This window comes from Meriones unguiculatus, chromosome 9 (assembly GCF_030254825.1).
Source record: "Meriones unguiculatus strain TT.TT164.6M chromosome 9, Bangor_MerUng_6.1, whole genome shotgun sequence".
Taxonomy (NCBI): domain Eukaryota; kingdom Metazoa; phylum Chordata; class Mammalia; order Rodentia; family Muridae; genus Meriones; species Meriones unguiculatus.
The window spans coordinates 52,981,820-53,002,104 of record NC_083357.1 but is presented as its reverse complement, the minus strand read 5'-3'; the positions used below and the strand labels follow the sequence as shown (position 1 = coordinate 53,002,104).

At 41.1% G+C, this 20,285-nt stretch overlaps 2 gene segments (V, D, J or C); both read left to right on the top strand.

The window, feature by feature from the left end:
* The first annotated feature begins 1,071 nt into the window (after positions 1 to 1,071).
* On the top strand, positions 1,072 to 1,758 carry LOC132656217 (T cell receptor alpha variable 8-3-like). The segment is given in 2 exon segments: positions 1,072 to 1,301; positions 1,421 to 1,758. Coding segments are annotated over 2 exon segments (384 nt in total).
* Positions 1,759 to 5,781: 4,023 nt separating this feature from the next.
* Positions 5,782 to 6,303, top strand: LOC132656216 (T cell receptor alpha variable 9-1-like). The segment is given in 2 exon segments: positions 5,782 to 5,839; positions 5,969 to 6,303. Coding segments are annotated over 2 exon segments (393 nt in total).
* Positions 6,304 to 20,285: the final 13,982 nt, after the last annotated feature.

Genomic DNA, 20,285 nt, shown 5'->3' with positions numbered 1-20,285 from the left:
GGAGAGATGGTGGGAGAGAGAGCATTAGAGTTGAGAAGGTTTACAAGACTCTTTTGTCCTATTGGCCTTGTTTCTGTAAATCCTCCCCAATACACTGAGAATGGGAGAGAGTCAGGCAGGTGCATACACACACACACATGCACACACAGAGAGAGACAGAGAGACACACACACAAAGAGACACACAGAGAGAGAGACAGACACATACACACACAAAGGGAGAGAGAGAAAGAGAGAGAGAGAACCTTAGACCTAAGAGCAATCTGGCCATAGATGGGATAACACTGAATGTCAAACTGATTTTCTTTGTTCTGGTTCTCTACAAAAATGCTAATGAGAAAATGGTGGGGAAGGCAGAATTTTCTCTGGCTGCTTACATTGAAAAAAGCACAGTTTAAAGCTTCAGTCTCTGGGTAAGCTTACTTGCAAATTATTGCTTTTATACCCAATGAGCCCCAAATTTAATGGCTTCGTCATATGATCATTTTTTTTCTAAAGAAAATGATCCTTCCATTATACACAGCTTGTTTTTCTTAGGTTAGGATTTGACACAATATAGATTAATTCAGAAACATGAATTGCACTCTAAACAGAAATAATGCACTATTTTGTTTCAAAACGTCTTTATCCCTGGGTCCCCTAACAATGGGAGTAGGGACTGTCTCTGACTGTTGCCTGCAACTGGATCCCTTTGCCCTAGTTTGGCTGCCTCTTTAGGCCCCAGTGGGACAGAATGTATCCTTCTCTGACTTGAAGTGCCTGGGAGGGTTGATAACCCTTGGGGGTCCTCCTCTGAGAAAAACAAGAGGGGAGAGTGGGGGCAGGGATTGGAGGCAGGAAGCGTGAATGCAGGACTGGGAGGAAAGGGAGCTGGGATCAGGCTGTAAAGAGATTAAATTAATAAATAAATGGGAAAAAAAGAAAGGAACGAAGAGAGGGAAAGTCTTCATCCTGTACTGGCCGACAGAGGGCGACCTTGCACAAACCAGAGGTCTTGGTTTCTGATACTAACTTTCAACTCAGTCCTCCCTTGCATCTGGCAGAGTACCTGCCAATTGAAGACAATCAAGAGTCCAGAAAGTCAGGACCAGGACCACGTCTTCACGTTTTTCTTTTTCTTTAGAATTTCACCTAAACAAGGAAGCTGTTTTGTCAACCTTGTGCCACCTGTCCCCAAGAACTGGGAACCTCAGCCACTATCCTGCTTGAACCAAGCTTTTCCATACAGGCATCAGCGGTGTTTCCTGTAATAAGCCATGCTCTGGGTCCTCACCTCCTTCCTGGGGATACAATTTTTCCTGGGTGAGTATAATTATTGTTTGTAGATGCACACAATTCGTTGTTTTTCTTACTTAAACTTCAGGAAGATCATTTTTCATCATAAAGCCCTCATCACATTTACCGACTTGTTGATTTCTCAGGAGCTGTCCAGACACAGTCAGTTACCCAGTCTGATGCCCAAGTCACTGTCTTCGAAGGAGAGTCGGTGGAGCTGAAATGCAACTACTCGTATGGTGGAGCCCTTTCCCTCTTCTGGTACATCCAGCACCGTGGCGGTGGCCCCCAGCTTCTCCTCAGGTACTACTCAGGAGACCCAGTGGTCCATGGCATAAACGGCTTTGAGGCTGAGTTTAGCAAGAGCGATTCTTCCTTCAACCTGAGGAAGGCCCCTGTGCACTGGAGCGACTCAGCTGTGTACTTCTGTGCTCTGAGCGCACAGTGTCTGGGGCTGCAGGGGGAGCTGAACACAAACCTGTAAGAACCTGTGAAGATAGCACAGCTGAGTGATCTTAAATCATCCACGCACCTGTAAGGAATTCAAATAACCTCCCTGGCTCTCCAAGTTGGACATCTCTGGAATTGTCACTTTTCTCTGCCATCGGGACCTATCTTGGGTATACTGGCATTTGGTCATGGCTCCAAGGAAAAGAGCAGGGTAAAAAAACACAAAATGATTCCTGAGGCACGATTGCTTCTTTAATGGTTATTTTGTAGATTGCTTTTGCCACTGACAGATTATCTCCATGAAACTTGAAGGTACAACTCAGTTCCATATGACCAATGACTGTAATGGGGATTTACATAATGTGAACCAGAGGGAGAGGTGTTGGCTTCCTTCAGCATTAGACTGAAGGCTAGTGTCAGGAAGGGTAACTGCTTGCACTCGATGCCTCAAGAGCCTCAGAGACACTCTCCACCTGTGATGGTTGATTTACTTCCCTTGACTCAGTGTAGAATAACAGTGTAGCATCTCAGCAAGGACTTATGTGGATCAGGTTGGCATGTAAACATGTCTGTGTCAGGTTACAATGACCACTGTGGGAAGACACTGCCTGAACTTGGGCAGCACCATTCCAAGTTTGGGCCCTGGGCACTGAACGAAATGGAGAGAGTGAGCAGAGCACGCCATGCCAACATTCTATGCTCTTTGTTCTTGATTATGGAGGGGATGTGACAAGTTCTGTGGCTGGGAATTCCATTCTAAGATGGACTGTAACCCAGAATTGTTAGGTCACATAAATGCTCTTCCCTCTAAATGATCTTTGTCAGACTCTTTTGTCATGGCAACTGGATAGGGAAGTAGGATGTCATCCTTACTCCAGCACATGTAAGAACACAGAGTAAATAGACAGGAGGCAAGAAAGACACCACACTCTGACCACAACAGGTGAGACAATTTCAAACAGTGAAAGATAATCTTTTGTGGGATATGGAGGTCTGCAAGGAAAGAGGGAAATACTTGGAGTTCGAAAGGAGAATGTGATAAAGACTTGTGTGCAGTTGCAAGGGGCCACATATAGGTTTGCAGCCTCTCAGTCCTGGTGTTGTCTGCTCATTTGAGACAGACTGTCTTGGGAAGCAGCCTCTCTCACCAAAACTTTTCCTTTCTGGGGATCACTGGGGCCAGAGCAAGGACAGCTATAACCTTATAGGGATTTTGTTTGCACAGCTGAGCATGTGATCATATGTGGCCAATACAGTATTATTTTTTCTTCTATAAGTGTGGCAAAAGTTTTGTAAATCTACAAATGAGGAAGTGGAAAACCTCAAAGCTTTAGGCAGTTATATATGCTATTTGAACAAATTACAACATCCTTTAAGTTTATTTTTCTAAATAAATATACTTTTGCTCAAATATAAAGCTTCATTTAAAATTTCAAATATTTACCAATAATGTTGTCATTGCTCTTGTTTTTCTTCTCAGTGTTACTCTCTTTCATTATCTGACAACAAAGATTACAAACTTTGCTTCCCTAGTTTGTGTTTTGCATTTGTAATGTATATGTGTTTGTTAACAGGGTGCAGTGTAGCCTGGCACGGTGGCACATGGCTTTAATCCCAGCACTCAGGGAGGCAGGAGCAGGCAGATCTCTATAAGTTCAAGACCAGGCTGATTTGCAAAATGAATTCAGGATATCGAAGGATCCACAGAGAAACCCTGTCTCGAAAACCCAAACCAATCCAAACCAAACCACCACCACCATCACCATCAACAACAAAAGCCAGTGTGCAGCTCTGTGTTTTTAAAATATATGCGAATAATAACTCATTGTAAGCATGATTGTGAAGCTTGATGTTTTCACTAAAATAATTTGAAGGTACAGAAATTTTGTAATAATCTATTTCAAAGGTTTGAACTGCTATGAATCATCTCAACTCAGGAAGAAACAATATGTCACTTTCAATGGGCCTTTGGACAGAGCAGTACCAGCAGAAGTAATGGCAGTCTCAATCAGAAGTCAGGTTCACAAAGATCAATAGGTCACTAGCAGTCATCTTCAGCCCTCTGCACAGTTCAGTCTGCCTGTATCTGCCCTTGCCACCTCTCCTCCCAAATCAAGTGCACAGCTATGAGGGAACATGACCAAACAGACCACCCAGACTTAGAAGAAGCATGCCACAATCAGGCACGAATACTCACTGTTACATTTCAAAAGTCACTAGGGTTGTTTTTAAGTATTTACAATTTTCATATTTTTCTTATAATGTGAGTTGTATGGGTTATTCTTAGTTAAATTTATATTTCTGTGAAGAGGCACTATGGTCTAGGCAACTTATGGAAAAAAGAGTTTATTTGGGCCTTACAGTTTCAGACAGTTGAGTCCATGACCTTCATGGTAGGGAGCATGGCAGCAGGCAGGGGTGCATGGTACTGGAGCAGTCCCTGAGAGCTATGTCTTGAGACACAGCACAAGGTAGGGAAAGTGACATTGAAAATTTCTCAAATTTTTTCAAGCCTCAAAGCAGACCACGCCTCGTAACTCTACCCAGTTTTACCAGCTGGGAACCAAGAATTCATGAACCTACAGAGGCCATTATCGTAGGAAAAGACCATAGTGTTTATTATTATTTTTTATCTTTTAAAAAATTATCATTTATTACAATTTATTCTATTTGTATCACTGCTGTGGCCCCCTCCTCATTTCCTCCCAATCTCACCCTCCTTCCCTCTTCTCCCATTATGCTCCTCTCCTAGTCCACTGATAGGGGAGGTCATCCTCCACTTCTATTTGACCCTAGCCTTTCAGGTCTCATCAGGACAGGTTGCATTGTATTCCTCTGTGGTCTTGCAAGGCTGCACCACCTCCAGGGATAGGTGATCAGAGAGACTGTCATTGAGTTCATGCCACACAAAACCTCTGCTCCCCTTACTAGGGCACCCACTTGGAGACTCAGCCTATGGTTTGGAGCACCTGTCCCCTCCAGTTCTTTCTATCTCCCCCTTCTTTCATAAAATTCCATGCACTCTGCTCAAAGTTTGGGTACATGTCTCACCTCTGCTTCGATATTTCAATCAGTAGTCTTTCAGAGGCCCTCTGTGGTAAGCTCCTCTCCTGTTCCCTGTCCTCTTCTGCTTCCAATATTGATCACATTTGTCCTTCTGAGTGAGGATTAACCATCTTCCCTAGGGACTTCCTTGTTGTTTGTAACCTGGAAGCAGAAAGAAGAACATGGTCTATACTCACTTAGAAGTGGATATTAGCCATATAATATAGGATAAACATACTAAAATCTATACTCCTATTATTATTATTCTTGAAGTGATGGAGACTGACCCTAAGGCCTCATGCATGATAAGCTAAGTGCTGTATCAGTAAATAATACCTATGCTATTTAAAAATAAATTATATATATGTAATAGAAAATTGTCATTTTTCTTTGCAAAATTTTATTAGGTTGAGTTTCTTATGATAAGTGTTTCTAATGTGAAACAAATTGGTATTTTAAGTAGTGACATTCCTTTAATAAAATAACATTCATTAATGTATTAAATAAATATTTTAGCTAATTTTTAGATTTATTCCATTTGTCCAAGTATGGGGATAACACAATTGAGAAAGTTTGTTTCTTTCCTCAAAAGTAATTTGGTAGTGGTTAAATATGTGTTGACATTCCTTGCTTGTGTCATGTTTCCAGTGGATTACAACATGTACAAAACTGGCTACCTGAGACACTTAGAAATGACATGGAAATGTATTACCAGGTAAGACAACACACAAGGTGCAATTAAACCTGTCACAACTACTATTCAGACTTACAGAAATACAATCCAGTAGCTACAGGTGTCTCAGGCAAAATAAAAGAGCCAAGAGCAGCACACTGTCATTGACTTCTGAGAATATAGGTCAACAATCCTCTGAGGTGTTTAAATTATCCACATGTGTTGGGGGGGGGTCTACACAACACATAGCCATTTCCTGTTTAATTCTGAGCTCACAACCATCCTTTCACTATAACTGTATTCTTTCCTAATATAAGAAGTTAGAGTCCACATCCTCCCATGGCTCAGAAAATGAACTCTTCCCTTGGCCTTACGATTATACTCTTCTTAGTGCTTGGTAAGTGGAATGACACATTGAGCTTCTGTCTTGTCCCATGACATTGATGTAAACTTTTATAGCTCATTTTCCTATGAGGCAGAACCCAGGTCATAGCTGCACTGAACTGTTATTAATTTCTCTTTTTAGGAGAAAGCAATGGAGACTCGGTTACTCAGACAGAAGGCCAAGTGACACTCTCTGAAGGGAGTTCTATGACTGTGAATTGTTCCTATGAAACCAAACAGTACCCTTCCCTGTTCTGGTATGTGCAGTATCCTGGAGAAGGTCCACAGCTCCTCTTTAGAGCCTCAAAGGCCAACGACAAGGGAAGCAGCAGAGGGTTTGAAGCCACATATGATAAAGGAACCACCTCCTTCCACTTGCAGAAAGCCTCAGTGCAAGAGTCAGACTCGGCTGTGTACTACTGTGCTCTGGGTGACACAGTGACATTAACTGCAGGGGGAGCTGAGCACAAAATCTGAGGAGGAAGGGACTGGCTGCTGAGTATTCTGAGATCACTCTTTTAGGGACCACAGGCAGGTCTTCTATTGTTGATACTCACCACACACCCCGGTACTGCTGGAGTATAAAAGCATCCAAGCTAACATTACGAACAAATTAGGAAGGAAGCATGTCTTGCTTTAGACTTTATCAGGATGAGTGAAAGCAGTCACATACAACAGTGATTTCCTTTTTTTCTTTTCATTTTGTGAGATGGGATTTCAGGTAGCCCAGGCTGGCCTTGAACAACGTGTGAAGCTAAGGTTGGCCTTGAACTCTTCTTCTCACCTGCACCCCCAGTGATCTAGAGTTTTAGGCATGAACCACCATCAAGGCAGAATGTGTGATTTCTTAAATACAAAATTTTTTGTTGAATGAAACTGTCTGTATGCTCATCATCCTCTATATTTCTAACCTGCAGAACCTGACTCACATCATTCATGGAATTATCATGTAGAGACAATTATCATGTGTAGAGACAAGCCAAGACATATGAGGCTGCATGTTCCTACACATCTTACTTGTAAACTGCAGAGATAAAGGGTTAATTCTTTTATTTCTTCTCAAAGTCTGATAATGTATTTGTTACTTGTAAATATTCTTATGTTTGACTGAATTTAGAAGTAGAAGCTCTTAGTGGAGACAGTTTATATCTTGTAAAAATACATTCCTCCCATTTTTATTTGGCTTTCTTTGTTCTTTTGGCCAAAATCTAGCATATTCTGTAGCCTCATCCTTATGTTTCTAGTGTGTTCTTTTTTGGTGCAATCTGTCCGCAGTCGTGATATGCATGGACTAAAAAGGTGATGCATCTTGGGTGCTTTGGTCCTGGGGGAAAAGTAGAGTAAGATGAAGAGATGAGAGGACTCAGTTCTGTTTACCGGTCAAAGAGAGGAACCTGAAACAAGCACTGGGTGATTCAGAGCTGGCATTGTTAGGAGCAATAAACGTATGGTGGAGCACTTAGGAGATAACAGAGGCAAGATTAGAGAGAGGGTGTAGACAACTATCCCGAAGAGATTCACAGACCTCCAAGAAATCATGGGACAAGTAGATGGACATTCACAAGTCTATGGAAGGAATATTCCTTCTTTCTGTAGGATATTCCAAAAGACAAAATGGATCCCAGACCCAAAATGTAACAACAAGTTATGATTCATTTTCCAAAAATTATTCAGTTTGGGTGGTGTCTCTGTGTGTGTGTGAGTGTCTGTGTCTGTGAGAGGGAGAGGAGGTAAGAGAAAGGGAGGGAGAGGGAGAGAGAGAGGGAGAGGAAGAGAGAGAGAGAGAGAGAGAGAGAGAGAGAGAGAGAGAGAGAGAGAGAGGAAGGATACATCAAGTGTCCTAAAGCTGAAATTACAGGCAGTTCACACCTGGGAACCAAACTGCAAGAACAGTTAGTGCTCTGAGCCACTGAGCCATCTCTCAAGCCCCAGCATAACATGTTTAGGTAATAGAGATAAACTTCCATGACATGATTTGGGTAAATGTGTCTAGATTATGACAACAAAAGGGCAAGAAAATAGTGAATATAAAATATAAACTGAAGATAAAATACTTGGTCCTCACTGATGTGAGAAACATTTAATTTTTTAATTAATTAATCTTAAATTCTGGTTGAAACTTCCCCTCTGTCTTCTCCTCCCAGCTCCTCCGTCTGCTTTCCCCTCCCCTCCACCTATGCCTACTTCCTTTCTTCTCAGAGAAGGGGAGACCTCCTGGGGGTATCAACCACCTTGGCAGATCAAGTAGGACAGGGCACATCTTCTTCTATTGAGGCTAAACAAGGCAGTTCAGTTAGAAGAAGGATCCAAAGACAGGCAACAGAGTCAGAGATAGCACCTGCTCCTGCTGTTAGAGGTTCAACATGAGGGATCAAGCTGTACATCTGAAGAAACATTTAATTTTTTCGATGCTAGGGTTGAACATAGGCTCCATGAATGCTAGGCAAGTGCTCTTCTGAGCTATAGGCTTAGTTTTTAAATGCTTATGCTTTAAAGCTTACCATTAATAAAGTGAAAAGAGAATCCAAAAGTTGAAGGAAATGTTTGTGAATCATATATCTCCCAAGGCAGTGTCAAACAGAATGTATAAGGATACCATTTTAAAAAACTCTATGGTAACATGAGAAATGCAAAGTGGATAAGTAATTCAATGCATGCTCCTCTAATAAGCATTAATGGTGGCACATGTTTGCAATTGCAACAGTCAGATTGAAGTGACAGAAAGATTATGAATTTGAAGCCAGCCTAAGCTCCACATGACTATTTTAAACATAAAAGATAAACATAAAGCATAATTTAAAAGATAGAATACAAAGTCAGTCTTTAGGATACTCTAATTTTACTCAACATAATAGATAATGTCAAATGAATGTGAAATGGTGATTGTTGGCATTGATGTAGAGTCTTTATACATTTTAGGTACCAATGTAAAATGCTGTGGTTAGAAGTAACTTTACTTCTGTTTTTATTCTGAAGAGAATTAATATCATGTCCGCACAAAAAGCTGCACCAAAATGTTCAGGCCAGAATTAGTCATGATAGCCCCAAAGGAGAATAATCTAATGCCTATCACTAGATGAGTGGGAAGACATCCTATATGTTCCAAAGGATATTTTGCACCAATAAAATTGATAGCATACTGATACATAATAAAATATAATGTCCCCTAAAAAATTGAAGATGCTGTGATGATTCTTCTTGGTTATCAGGTTGGTTGGATCTAGAATCAACTAAAAAGTCAATCTACTGTGAACAGTGTTTCTCCTCTTCTGGAGAGCTCTGACTGATTCAGATGCCATGCATTGTCTTTCTATGCACTGTTCAGTATAGACAAGTCTACAAACACATCATTTTTTTCTATCTAGAGTTAGTGAGCTCAGATGTCAGGGAAATTAGTGTGATGGCGAGTGATGATGGTCATACAATTGTATGAACAAAGTAACAATTACTGAAATGTATAGAAAAATGCATATTTTAAATGACTGAAATTATACAGCATATAAAGAATACCTCATAAGATCTGTTAATTATATAAATCACTAGAAAGATGAAAAATTATATTTTATAAAAGTAGCTTTAAAAAACTGACCAAGCAAACAAAAGAAATCCAGTGGCTCAACTTTCTAATTTGATACAGAGACTGTCTCCTCTCAAACCTTCTGATCCTACTGTCTCATTGGAGCCCAAGTATCTGGCAGGTTCTAGAGGCTTCAAGTCCTGCTTATTGGGTTTCCTGCATCTCCACCTGATAGAGGACACTTTCTGTTTCAAAAAGAAACCAGATCTGTTCTTTAAAAACTAAGCAATCTTAACTATCAAAACAAATAAAAAAAATACCCCAACCTTCTCTCAAACCAATCATTTCCTAGTTCACTCATGATAAGCCCCAATGTTTTATTATCTTAAATATTTTGTCACTGCAAGCTCTAAGGAGGAGATCTACTTAGTAGATCTCTTTATAGTTGCTTTGAAAAGCATCCCTTTGAATATACTCACAGATAATTTCTAGTTTCTGCTCAAATCTACTTTAGTGATGTCTTCTTTAAACATCACATATAGAAGGGCAATACTTCACGTGTCATTTAGGCTTAGTCTTTTCTGAATGGACACATGTTATCCATCCATCTATCTATCTATCTATCTATCTATCACAGTTCTACAAGCAAGAATTCCAAGATAAGGGTGTTGACAGAAGTTTCTTCTGAGGGCTTCCTCTTGACTTGTAGATGACCCCTTCTCCTTAAGTCTTCACCATTTTTCTCTGTTGATGTTCATATATTCATATATGAACATCAGCTCATTTAATTAGAGCTGGCCTCATTTTGCTTTGATCCTTTATTTTAAAGGCTCTGTCTTTGAATAAGTCACATTTTGAGGTAGTTAGGGTCTTAGCTTGAACATAAACATTTTGTTGAGGGTACAATTCAGGGTTCAGAAGACTGATATTAAATATATTCTAAATGCATGTGGAATGTAGATTACTCCATTTCAGTTAGATTTTCAAATTTTGTGGCATACAGATTTTTAAGTAAGTCCTAATGATTGTTTGGATTTCCTCAGTGTCTGTAGTTATGTCCCACTTTTCATTTCTAATTTTGTTGATTTGGATGGTGTCTCTCTGCCTTTTCGTTAGCTTGGCTAAGGGTTTGTCTATCTTCTTGATTCTCTCAAAGAACCAGTTACATGAGGTTTTGAGAAGAAGGTAAATTCTTTTATGTTTGGGTGTAAGGCTCTGTAAATGTCTGTTAAGTACATTTGATCCATGACCTCTTTTAGAGGCATTGTTTATTTGTTTAGTTTCTGTTTTGTTGACCTGTCTTTTGTTGAGAATGGGGTGTTGAAGTCTCCCACTATTAGTGTGTGGGGATCTATGTGTGGTTTAAGTTTTATCAATGTTTCTTTTACAAATGTGGTGCCCTTGTATTTGGGGCATAGATGTTCAGGATTGTGATATTTTCTTGTTGGAATTTTCCCTTGATGTGTATGAAGTGTCTTTCCCCATCTCTTCTTATTAATTTTGTTTGAAAGTCTATTTTATAGATATTAAAATGGTACTCCTGCTTGCTTCTTGGGACCATTTGCTTGGAAAACCGTCTTCCAACCCTTTTTCCTCAGGTAATGTCTATCTTTGTGACTTAGGTGTGTTTCTTGTATGCAATAGATTGCTGGGTCTTGTTTATGCATCCATTCTGTTAGTCTGTGTCATTTTATTGGAAAATTTAGTCCATTGATATTGAGAGAGATTAATGACCAGTGGGTATCAGATCCTTTGATTTTGTTGTTGGCTGTGGTCATTAGTTTGTGTGCTTGGTTGCTTTTTGTGTTGCTGTAGTGAGGTTATTTTTTTCCTGTGAATTCTTGAAAGTAGTTAGTTTTCTTGGGTTCTATTTTTCCTTCTAGTATCTTCTATAACGCTGGATTTGTGTGTAGGTATTGTTGAAATTTGTTTTTGTCATTGAATATCTTGTTTTCTCCCATTGATGAAGAAGGACTGAGAGTTTTGCTGGGTATAGTAGCCTGGGTTGACATCTCTGTTCTCTTAGTGTCTGCACGGTATCCGTCCAGGCTCTTCTGGCTTTCATAGTGTCTGTTAAAAAGTCAGGTGTGATTCTAATGGTTTTGCCATTACTTGTTACTTGGCCTTTTTCCCTTGCAGGTTTTAGTATTTTTCCTTTGTTCTGTATACCTACTGTTTTGATTATTATGTGGTAGGAGGATTTTCTTTTCTGGTCTAATATATTGGGTATTCGGTAGGCATCTTGTATTTTTATTAGCCTATCCTTTAAGTTGTGGAAATTTTCTTCAGTGATTTTGTTGAAAATATTTTCTGTGCTTTGGAGGAGGGAATCTTCTTTTTCCTCTATTCCTATTATTCTTATGTTTTGTCTTTTTATATTGTCTTGAATTTGTTGGATTGTCTGTGTCAGAAATATTTTAGACTTAACATTTTCTTTGACAGATACATCAATTTCTTCCACTGTATCTTCCACACCTGAGATTCTTTCTTCCATCTCCTGTAGTCTATTGGTTATGCTTACCTCTGTATTTCCTGTTTTCTTCCCTAAGTTCTTTTTCTCCACAATTTCCTCCATTTGTGTTTTCTTTAATTTTTCCAATTCTATCTTCAGATCTTGAGCCATTTTGTTGATTTCCTTCACCTGTCTGACTGTATTTTTCTGTTTTTCCATCAATTCCTTCAACTGTTTGTTTGAACAATCCTCTGTTTCTTTTATTTCTTTCAATGTTTTAAGTATTTCCTCTCTAAAGGCCACAAACTGTTTGGCTGAAACTTCCTGTATTTCTTCACAGATGGCCATAATCTGTTTTTCTTTATCTTCTTCTATTTCTTTGCAGATAGTCATAATCTGTTTGTTTTTGTCTTTCTCTATTTCTTTATGGATGGCCATAATCTACTTGAGTTTATCTTCTTCTAGGTCTTTATGTATTTTATTTGTTCCCTCTGTTATCCTCTTTATGAGCATAGATTTTAGGTCATCTTCTTGAATTTCAATTATGCTGTGGTGTCCAGGGCTACTTGTCCCTGGATAACTGGGTTCTGGAAATGCCATATTGCTCTGATTTTTGTTGCTTGAGCTTTTATGCTGGCCTCTACCCATTGGGCTATCTTAGGTGTTTGGAGTTAGTTTCTGGTGGTTCCTGGGATCCTGTGGTGGAGAGAATGCCCTTGGCAGGAAGATGGTTTTTCCTGAAGGTAACCTCCTCAGTTTTTTCGTCATAGTCACTGTATGGCCAGTGTTTTTCAGGAGATTTCACAGATCACTGCAAGCATATAGATCTGAGTGCAACTGTGGTCCTTGTTGGTCGAGAGCTCTCCTCTCACCTGGAGAAGTCCTGGAGACAGCTTCCCTGCTTCTGGGTTTCTTGCTGTAAATTTAGTGATCTGCTGTTGTAACCTGTGTGTCCCTTGGTTTGGTCTGTTTTGTTAGGGATAACAAAACTGGTCCCTTGGAGCAATATGTGGGGGTTGATCGTGGAGATCCCAGGCTTTTGTAGTTCTGAAGTTGGGACTCTGTGCCCCAGAACCCAAGCAGTAATCTGTGGCGGGTGAGTACAGCTGTCCTGGTAGCAGCAGGCTATCTGGTGCACAGCAAGTCCCTGGGTTGGGCCAGTCTGAGGGACCTTTTCCAGGGATATACTGGGAGGCCTAATTCCATCCCCTTTGCTTTGTTCCCTGTGAGGATTTCTCCCGACAATGACTACAAGTCTCTGGCGTCCTGGGCACACAGTTCTGTCTGTGAGGAATAGTTGGTACAGAGCAGGGCTCTTGGCTGGCGGCACACCAGCTTGCTAGTCTGAGGGACATTTTCCAAGGGTATACTGGAAGACCTAATTCAGGTACCCATTTCCTTTTTTCCCTGTGGGGTTAACTCCCTACAGGGACTGCCAGTCTCTGTTGCCCTGGGGTGCACAGCTCTGTCTGTGCAGGAGAGCTGGGAATGCAACAACTGTCTGTGCTTTGGGCTTGAGCCCAGTTCAATGATGGCGGCTCGTACCTGCTGGTCTGCTAGACCTTCCCCAGGCAAAGCCTGGGTGGCCCAAGTCAGCACCATTTCCTTCCTTTCCTGTGGGGCCCTCTCCCGAAAGGGATTCCCAATTTCTGTTGCACTGGGGCGCACAGCTCCATCTGTGCCAGACAGCTGGGCGTGCAACAACTGTCCATGCTTGAGGCTTGAGCCCAGTTCAGTGAGGAAAGCTCAAACCGGCCTGTCTGTGAGACCTTTTCCAGGTAAAAACTGGGTGACCCATGGCCAGTCCTGCTTTCCTTCCCCATGGGTTTTTTTTTTTTCTCGTGACTGGGACTCTCAGTCTCTGGTGTTATTGTGCCCACCTTTCAGCCTGGGAAGGTGATTGGGACTCGCTGGCGTGTGGCTCTGGTCTGGAGACCTAGTGCCTGAACAACTGGGAAACCCTTCCGGCTTCTGGCTGTATGATCTGTGAGTGGACCCAACAGATTCCAACGCCATTGGTGTTTCCTCTCACCTCCGAAACATGATGGCTATTGTTTTAGGGCCCAGAGTTCAGTCTCTTTGTTGCTGTATGAGAAATATTGTCCTTCTCCTCAGACGCAGTGTTCTCCTGGCACCACCATCTTGTCCTCTCTATTTTATTTTTAATTACACTTTACTTACTTTGTATTTCCCCTCTAGTTCCCTCCCTTCCTCCCCCTTTTCCACGCATGCCTTTCCCCAAGTCCACTGGTAGAAGAGGGTTTCTTTTTCTTCCTTGTGATCCTAGTCTGTTAGGTCTCATCAGGAGTGATTGCATTGTCTTCCTCTCTGGCCTGGGAAGGCTGCTCCCCCCTAAGTGGGAGATGATCAAAGATCAGGCCAATCAGTTCAGGTCAGAAGCAATCCCTGTTCCCATCACTATGGAACCCACTTTGACACTGAACTGCCATGGGCTACATCTGTGCAGGGGTTCTAGGTTCTCTCCATCCAGGGTACTTGGTTAGAATATGAGTCTCAGGAAAGACCCCTGTGTTCAAATTTTCTGGTTCTGTTGCTCTCCTTGTGTAGTTCCTGTCCTCTCCAGATCTTACTGTTTCCCACTTCTCTCATAAGATTCCCTGCGCTCTGCCCAAAGTTTGGTCATAAGTCTCATCGTCTGCTTTGACAGTCTGCAGGGCAGAGCCTTTCAGAGGCCCTCTGTGGGAGGCTCCTAACTTGTTTCCTGTTTTCTTCTTCTTCTGATGTCCATCCTCTATGAATTTCTGAATGGGGATTGAGCATTTTAGCCAGAGACCTGCCTCTAGATTAGCTTTTTAGGTGTACATATTGTAGTAGGTTTATCCTATATTATATGTCTTTATGAGTGAGTATATGCCATGTGTGTCTTTCTGCTTCTAGGGTACCTCACTAAGGATGATCTTTTCCAGTTTCCACCATTTAACTGCAAATTTCATTATTTCCTTGTTTTTCATTGCTGAGTAATATTCCATTGTGTAAATGTACCACAATTTCAGTATCCATTTTTCAGTTGAGGGGCATCTGGGTTGTTGGCCTGAAATTTTCTTTCTTTGTTGGGTCTTTGTGAGGTTTAGGTACCAAGGTGACTGTGGCTTCATAAAATGAGTTTGGTAGTGCTCCTTCTGTTTATATTTTATAGAATAGTTTGAAAAGAAATGGAATTAGCTCTTCTTTGAAGTTTTGGTAGAATTCTGCACTGAAACCATCTGGTCCTGGCTTTTTTTGGATGAGAGGCTTTTGATGACCACTTCTAATTCCTTAGGGGATATAGGACTATTTAATTGATTTACCAGTCTTGATTCAGCTTTGGTAAGTGGAATCAATTCAGAAAATTGTTCATCTCATTTAGATTTTCAAATTTTGTGGCATATACACTTTTGAAGTAAGACCTAATGATTTTTGGATTTCCTCAGTGTCTGTTGTAATGTCCCCCTTTTCATTTTTATTTTGTTGATTTGGATAGTTTCTCTTTGCCATTTAGTTAGTTTTTCTATCTTGTTGATTTTCTCAAAGAACCAGCTCTTGGTTTCATTGATTCTTTGAATTGTTTTATTTGTTTCTCATTTCAGCCGTGAGTTTTCAGCTAGTTTTATGTCAACTTTACAGAAGCTGTAGCCTTCTACCTGGATAACGGCAATAGGTTATATTGTCTGGGGGGCTTATTGTTACCCTGATCTCTTTTCATTGTATGGTTTTGGCATCTTTGTCAAAATCAGGTTTCTATAAGTGTATGGGTTTATTGCTAGGTCTTCTATTGATTCCAATGATCCACCAGCCATTTTGTCCCTCATTTTAGGAAAGGATATAGAAATTTTGGTACATTTACACAATGGAATACTATTGAGCAATTAAAAGCAAGGAAATCATGAAATTTGTATGCAAATAGTAGTAAGTAAAAAAGGTCATTCTGAGTGAGGTATCCCAGAAGCAGAAAAACACATATGGTATAGACTTACATATAAGTGGATATTAGACATACAATATAGGATGATCATACTAACATGTATTGAAAGGGTTAGACTTACTTTGTAACCTATTAGTCTTCTAAAGCCTATAGTTTTGAGTTTTAGGTCCAGGTTAAGCTAAAGCCTCTTGGTACCTTTCCAGAGAGTGAAGGAATGTGACCCTATCTGTGAGGACAGATATAAAAAAAAGGGCAAGCAAGCAATGACCTTCAGATATAAAAAAAAGGGCAAGCAAAAGGAGGACCAGACCCTTGTCCTTGAGATAGCGTTTCTTAGCAACGAACCTAGACTTCTTCTGAGTAGCATTTGACCTCCAACCAAAAGTCTGTAGCTCCTAATCTTCAAGGATGAGCTAACCACCCCCACCTTAAATTGCAGCTGCATCCACACTTGGCAGGACTGGCCAAGCTGAGCACCTAAAACTAACCAATTATCTTACTTTATAGCTTCCTCATCCAATCCTAAATTGCCAAAACTAGAACTTCAAATCTCCCGCAATTTTTCTTTTAAAAACCTAAAGGCCTTTGTCTCCTGGTGCCACTCTTTGCTGACCAGCAGGGGTGACCCCGTTGTACAATGGTTAATAAACCTCTTGCTTTTGCAATGAGTCTTGGTCTGGGGGAGTTTCTGGGAAGGGCGCGATTGAACTCCTGAGCTGTGAGACCCCAGGTCTTACAGTATACCTAAAGAAGCTAATCGAAAAGGAGGAAACTGGGAGGACCCTGCCTCATGCAGAAAGGCAAATGGGTTGGATATCGCAAGAGGAAAAAAACAGTACAGGAGCCTACCAAAGAGGGACTCTGAAAGAATCTATCTTGCATTTTGTCAAAGCTGAGGCTGAGGGTCATAGCCAAACTTTGAGCAGAGTGCAGGGAATTTAATGAAAGGAGGGGGAGATAGAAAGCCCTGAAGGAAAAAAAAAGAGAGAGAAAAGCAAAAAAAAACAAACAAACAAAAAAAAAAAACCTCAAAACAAAAGAACAACAAAACAAAACAACAGGAACAAAAATTCTTGGCACAGGGAACTTTTCTGAGACTGATACTCCAACCAAGGACCATTTGTGAAGATAACCTAGAACCCCTGCATTGGAGGAGCCATGGCAGCTCAGTGTCCAAGTGGGTTCCCTAATAATGGGAACAAGGACTGTGTCTGACATGAACTCAGTGGCCTGCTCTTCGAACAGTTCCCCCTGAGTGGGGAGCAGCCTTACCAGGACACAGAGGAAGACAATGCAGCCACTCCTGATAAGACCTTATAGACTAGGATCAGATGGAAGGGGAGGAGGAACTCTGCTATCAGTAGACTGGGGGAGGGGCATGGGTGAAGAAGAGGGATGGAGTGTGGGATGTGGATGGAATGAGGGAGGGGGCTAGTGTAGGGATACAAAGTGCATAAACTGTAATAGATAGATAGATAGATAGATAGATAGATAGATAGATAGATAGATAGATAGATACATTTTTAATAGGTGGAAGCTGAGAGACCAGGAGTAATAAGCATGTTTGAACTTCATGAGACCTTGTTTCAATAAAGAGATAAAGGAAAAGTAGGAAAGAAGAGATGGAGGATGGGATAAAACATTTTAAATGAATTAATATGTTTCCCCCACACATATGAGGCCCTAGGTTCAATACTCACACCATCCAAAAGGAGGGGTTTAGACAACACACATACAGTCACACAAGCACACACAAAACAATAAACCAAAGAACCCAAACCATATCAAGCCAAAAGAAACCAAACCAAACCAAAATCCCAGAAATCTAACCACTGAAGGAAAAGCATAGGCATAGAACCTTGAAAACCAGGAGATGAAGAAGTGACTCACTGAGTAAAGGTACTTGTTGCCAAGCTTGACAACCTGAGATTGACCTCTGGGATGGACATTGTCAGAAGAGGCAACCAACTTCTGCAAGTTGTCTTCTGGCCCCCACACAAGCTATGGCACAACCATGCGCACCCACATATATATGTACACAAATAAATGCATTTACTAAAAACTTTAGAAACAGATTCCAAAACTAGGCAAGTCTAAATACTGTATTGTCTAATGACATAGACATTCATGATCAAATGGTGCAGAAAAGGCAGAGCTCCTTGCAGATTCACACAGCCTTTTCAATGAGAAAAGGAAGGCTACCAGCACACTGCTAGGGAGGCAACCACAGAGTGCTCAGGATATTCTGGAAGGTTTATTGGTCATAGTGGGAAAAGAAAGACCTGTCTATATATATGACAATATACCCACCAGCTTTTGTGTTTTCTGAATGGACAGATACTACAGTGAAGAAGCATGGATACTGCTGTGACAGTACAGTACCTTTCCCCCTTCCTTTCCTGCTGGCTGTGGCACATTCCACTACCATATATCATTCATGCCATTCTGCTTGGAATATTGTTAGCTGTTCACAAGTGTGTCTGTCTTCCTTTGCCCTTCATTTGTTCATTTAGCTGACAATTATGGAATGTTCCTAAACTGTCAGCATGCAGAAAGTATGTCACTGAAAGGATCATCCAACAAAGAGGATCCACCAGCTCTATGGGTATGCCGACATGCCTCACATCCCCAGAATAAGGAAAACAGAAGCAGATGGATCAATAGTCTGACTCCAGCCTAAGTATATGAGACTTCATGTAAAACGATGATAAAAACAAAAAATAAAGTCTGACTTCACTTTGGTGGAAAGGTTGACAGAGCTATCTGTACAAACATGACCTGAGTTGGACCTTTGGTTTCTCAGGACTTATCACCCAGAAGGGACAGAATTAAGGGGGCTGAAAGCTTGTCTTGTCTTATAACCCAGCCTAGGTTTCTCAGAGCAGGCCGACACCTCTCTGGACCCTGAGCACAGCCAAGAGCATGGAGACAATTGCTTGGGCCTGGGGTTATGAAAGTCTTAAGTATCACTCAGAGGAGACTCCCCCAGCTTAAATGCAAGCACAGTCACAAAAGTATTTGGCTTTTCTTGGAGGGGACTTCATGGGGTTCTGGCTCACTGGAGCCTTACTGATAAGGGTCTCTATGGTGCACATGCAGGTTTAGTTTCCCAGAGGGCCTAACTTGAGTGTCTGTGCCAAAGCACAGGAACCTGGAAGTCAACATGTCCCTCTAGTGTCTCATGCATAGTCTAGGGATATAACTGCTCTGTGCTAAGAAAGGAATTTTAGAGAACAAAAGTACTTGTGAACACAGATTAGTATTGGAGAATCCAGGGAAGTCAACACAGAGACTTAACCCTCAAAGAAAAGAGATGTTTACTAGTCTCCCTCCAGGAATGTTGGAAAGGGTGTGGTTTAAAGTCTGATGAGCATTTGCAATTTGTAGAGAATTGTATGGTCCATATCAACCAGAAATGATGATTATTTGTCCTGTATGCTTCTCACTGGACTCCGGAGCATTGCCTCTAAGTTTATTAAATCCTTCCTTATGAGAGATGCCACTTGTAGTTTATAGTAACCTAAGTCCATTTTATGTGTTTTTAGGGCCTGGTCCATCTGGGTTACAATTGGCATTATGCTGACCTCAGTGATTCTCCCCAGACCTTCAATTTTGAGCACTGTTTTTGCATCAACATTAACCATCTGTCACGGAGATTCCATATGGACTTTGAAAAGAGATTCCATATAAACATGTCTTAAGCTTTGTCGTAGACACAGATTGAGCTAATTCTTTTTCAGAACTGGTGGTATGTTTAAATATGGCTAAAACAAAGGACCTCATGTCAGACTCTAAAAGTATGAACCCTTTATGGACAGCTAATTCAAGCAAAACAGTTTCTTGTCTCTCCCTGGATCCTTTGGCTTCTGGACAAGAAACCTTCAGGGACTCCTGCACATCTTATTGTCTGGGAATCCCACATGTTTCTGAGACTAAAAAAAAGCTAAGAATAGAAGAGGAATCACATTCCTATGAAATTCAAATGAGTCCTTCAACTCAGGAATACTCCACAGAGTCTACTTGCACATTCTTTTAAAAACATTCCTGGAAGGTACACTGAGGTAGAAAAGAGGTAGACCTGGTTTGGAAATTTGTGGCTTGCACAGGTGTGTGTGTGTGTGTGTGTGTGTGTGTGTGTGTGTGTGTGTGTGCCTCTGTGTGTTTCAGGTTGTTAGGATATTGTTTTCAATGCTGAATGTTGAACCCAGAGATTTGAGTATGCCAGGCTGCTCTCTACCATGGGTATGAATATTAACCCCTTTTCTTCTTGCCACATGAGTTGGCTCCATGATAACTCAAGCTTTCCTGTTTGCTTAGTAGAAAGACTAATAATGTTATGTATGTCAAAGGGTGACTCTGCGGACTGAGTGATGGGAAGCAAAGGAGCCTGGGATGCAATGGACTCCACACTGAGATTTCAGGTCCCTTTGATCTTGTCTGTTGGTGAAGAGGAGGCAGTGCTGGAGAGAAGTCATTCCAGTGAGGGAGAAGCTGCCTCCCAGAATAAAGGAGGCTCAGAGAGGTAGAGTACAGGTAACAATCCCAGAATCCTGAGGAGGGCCTCTTCT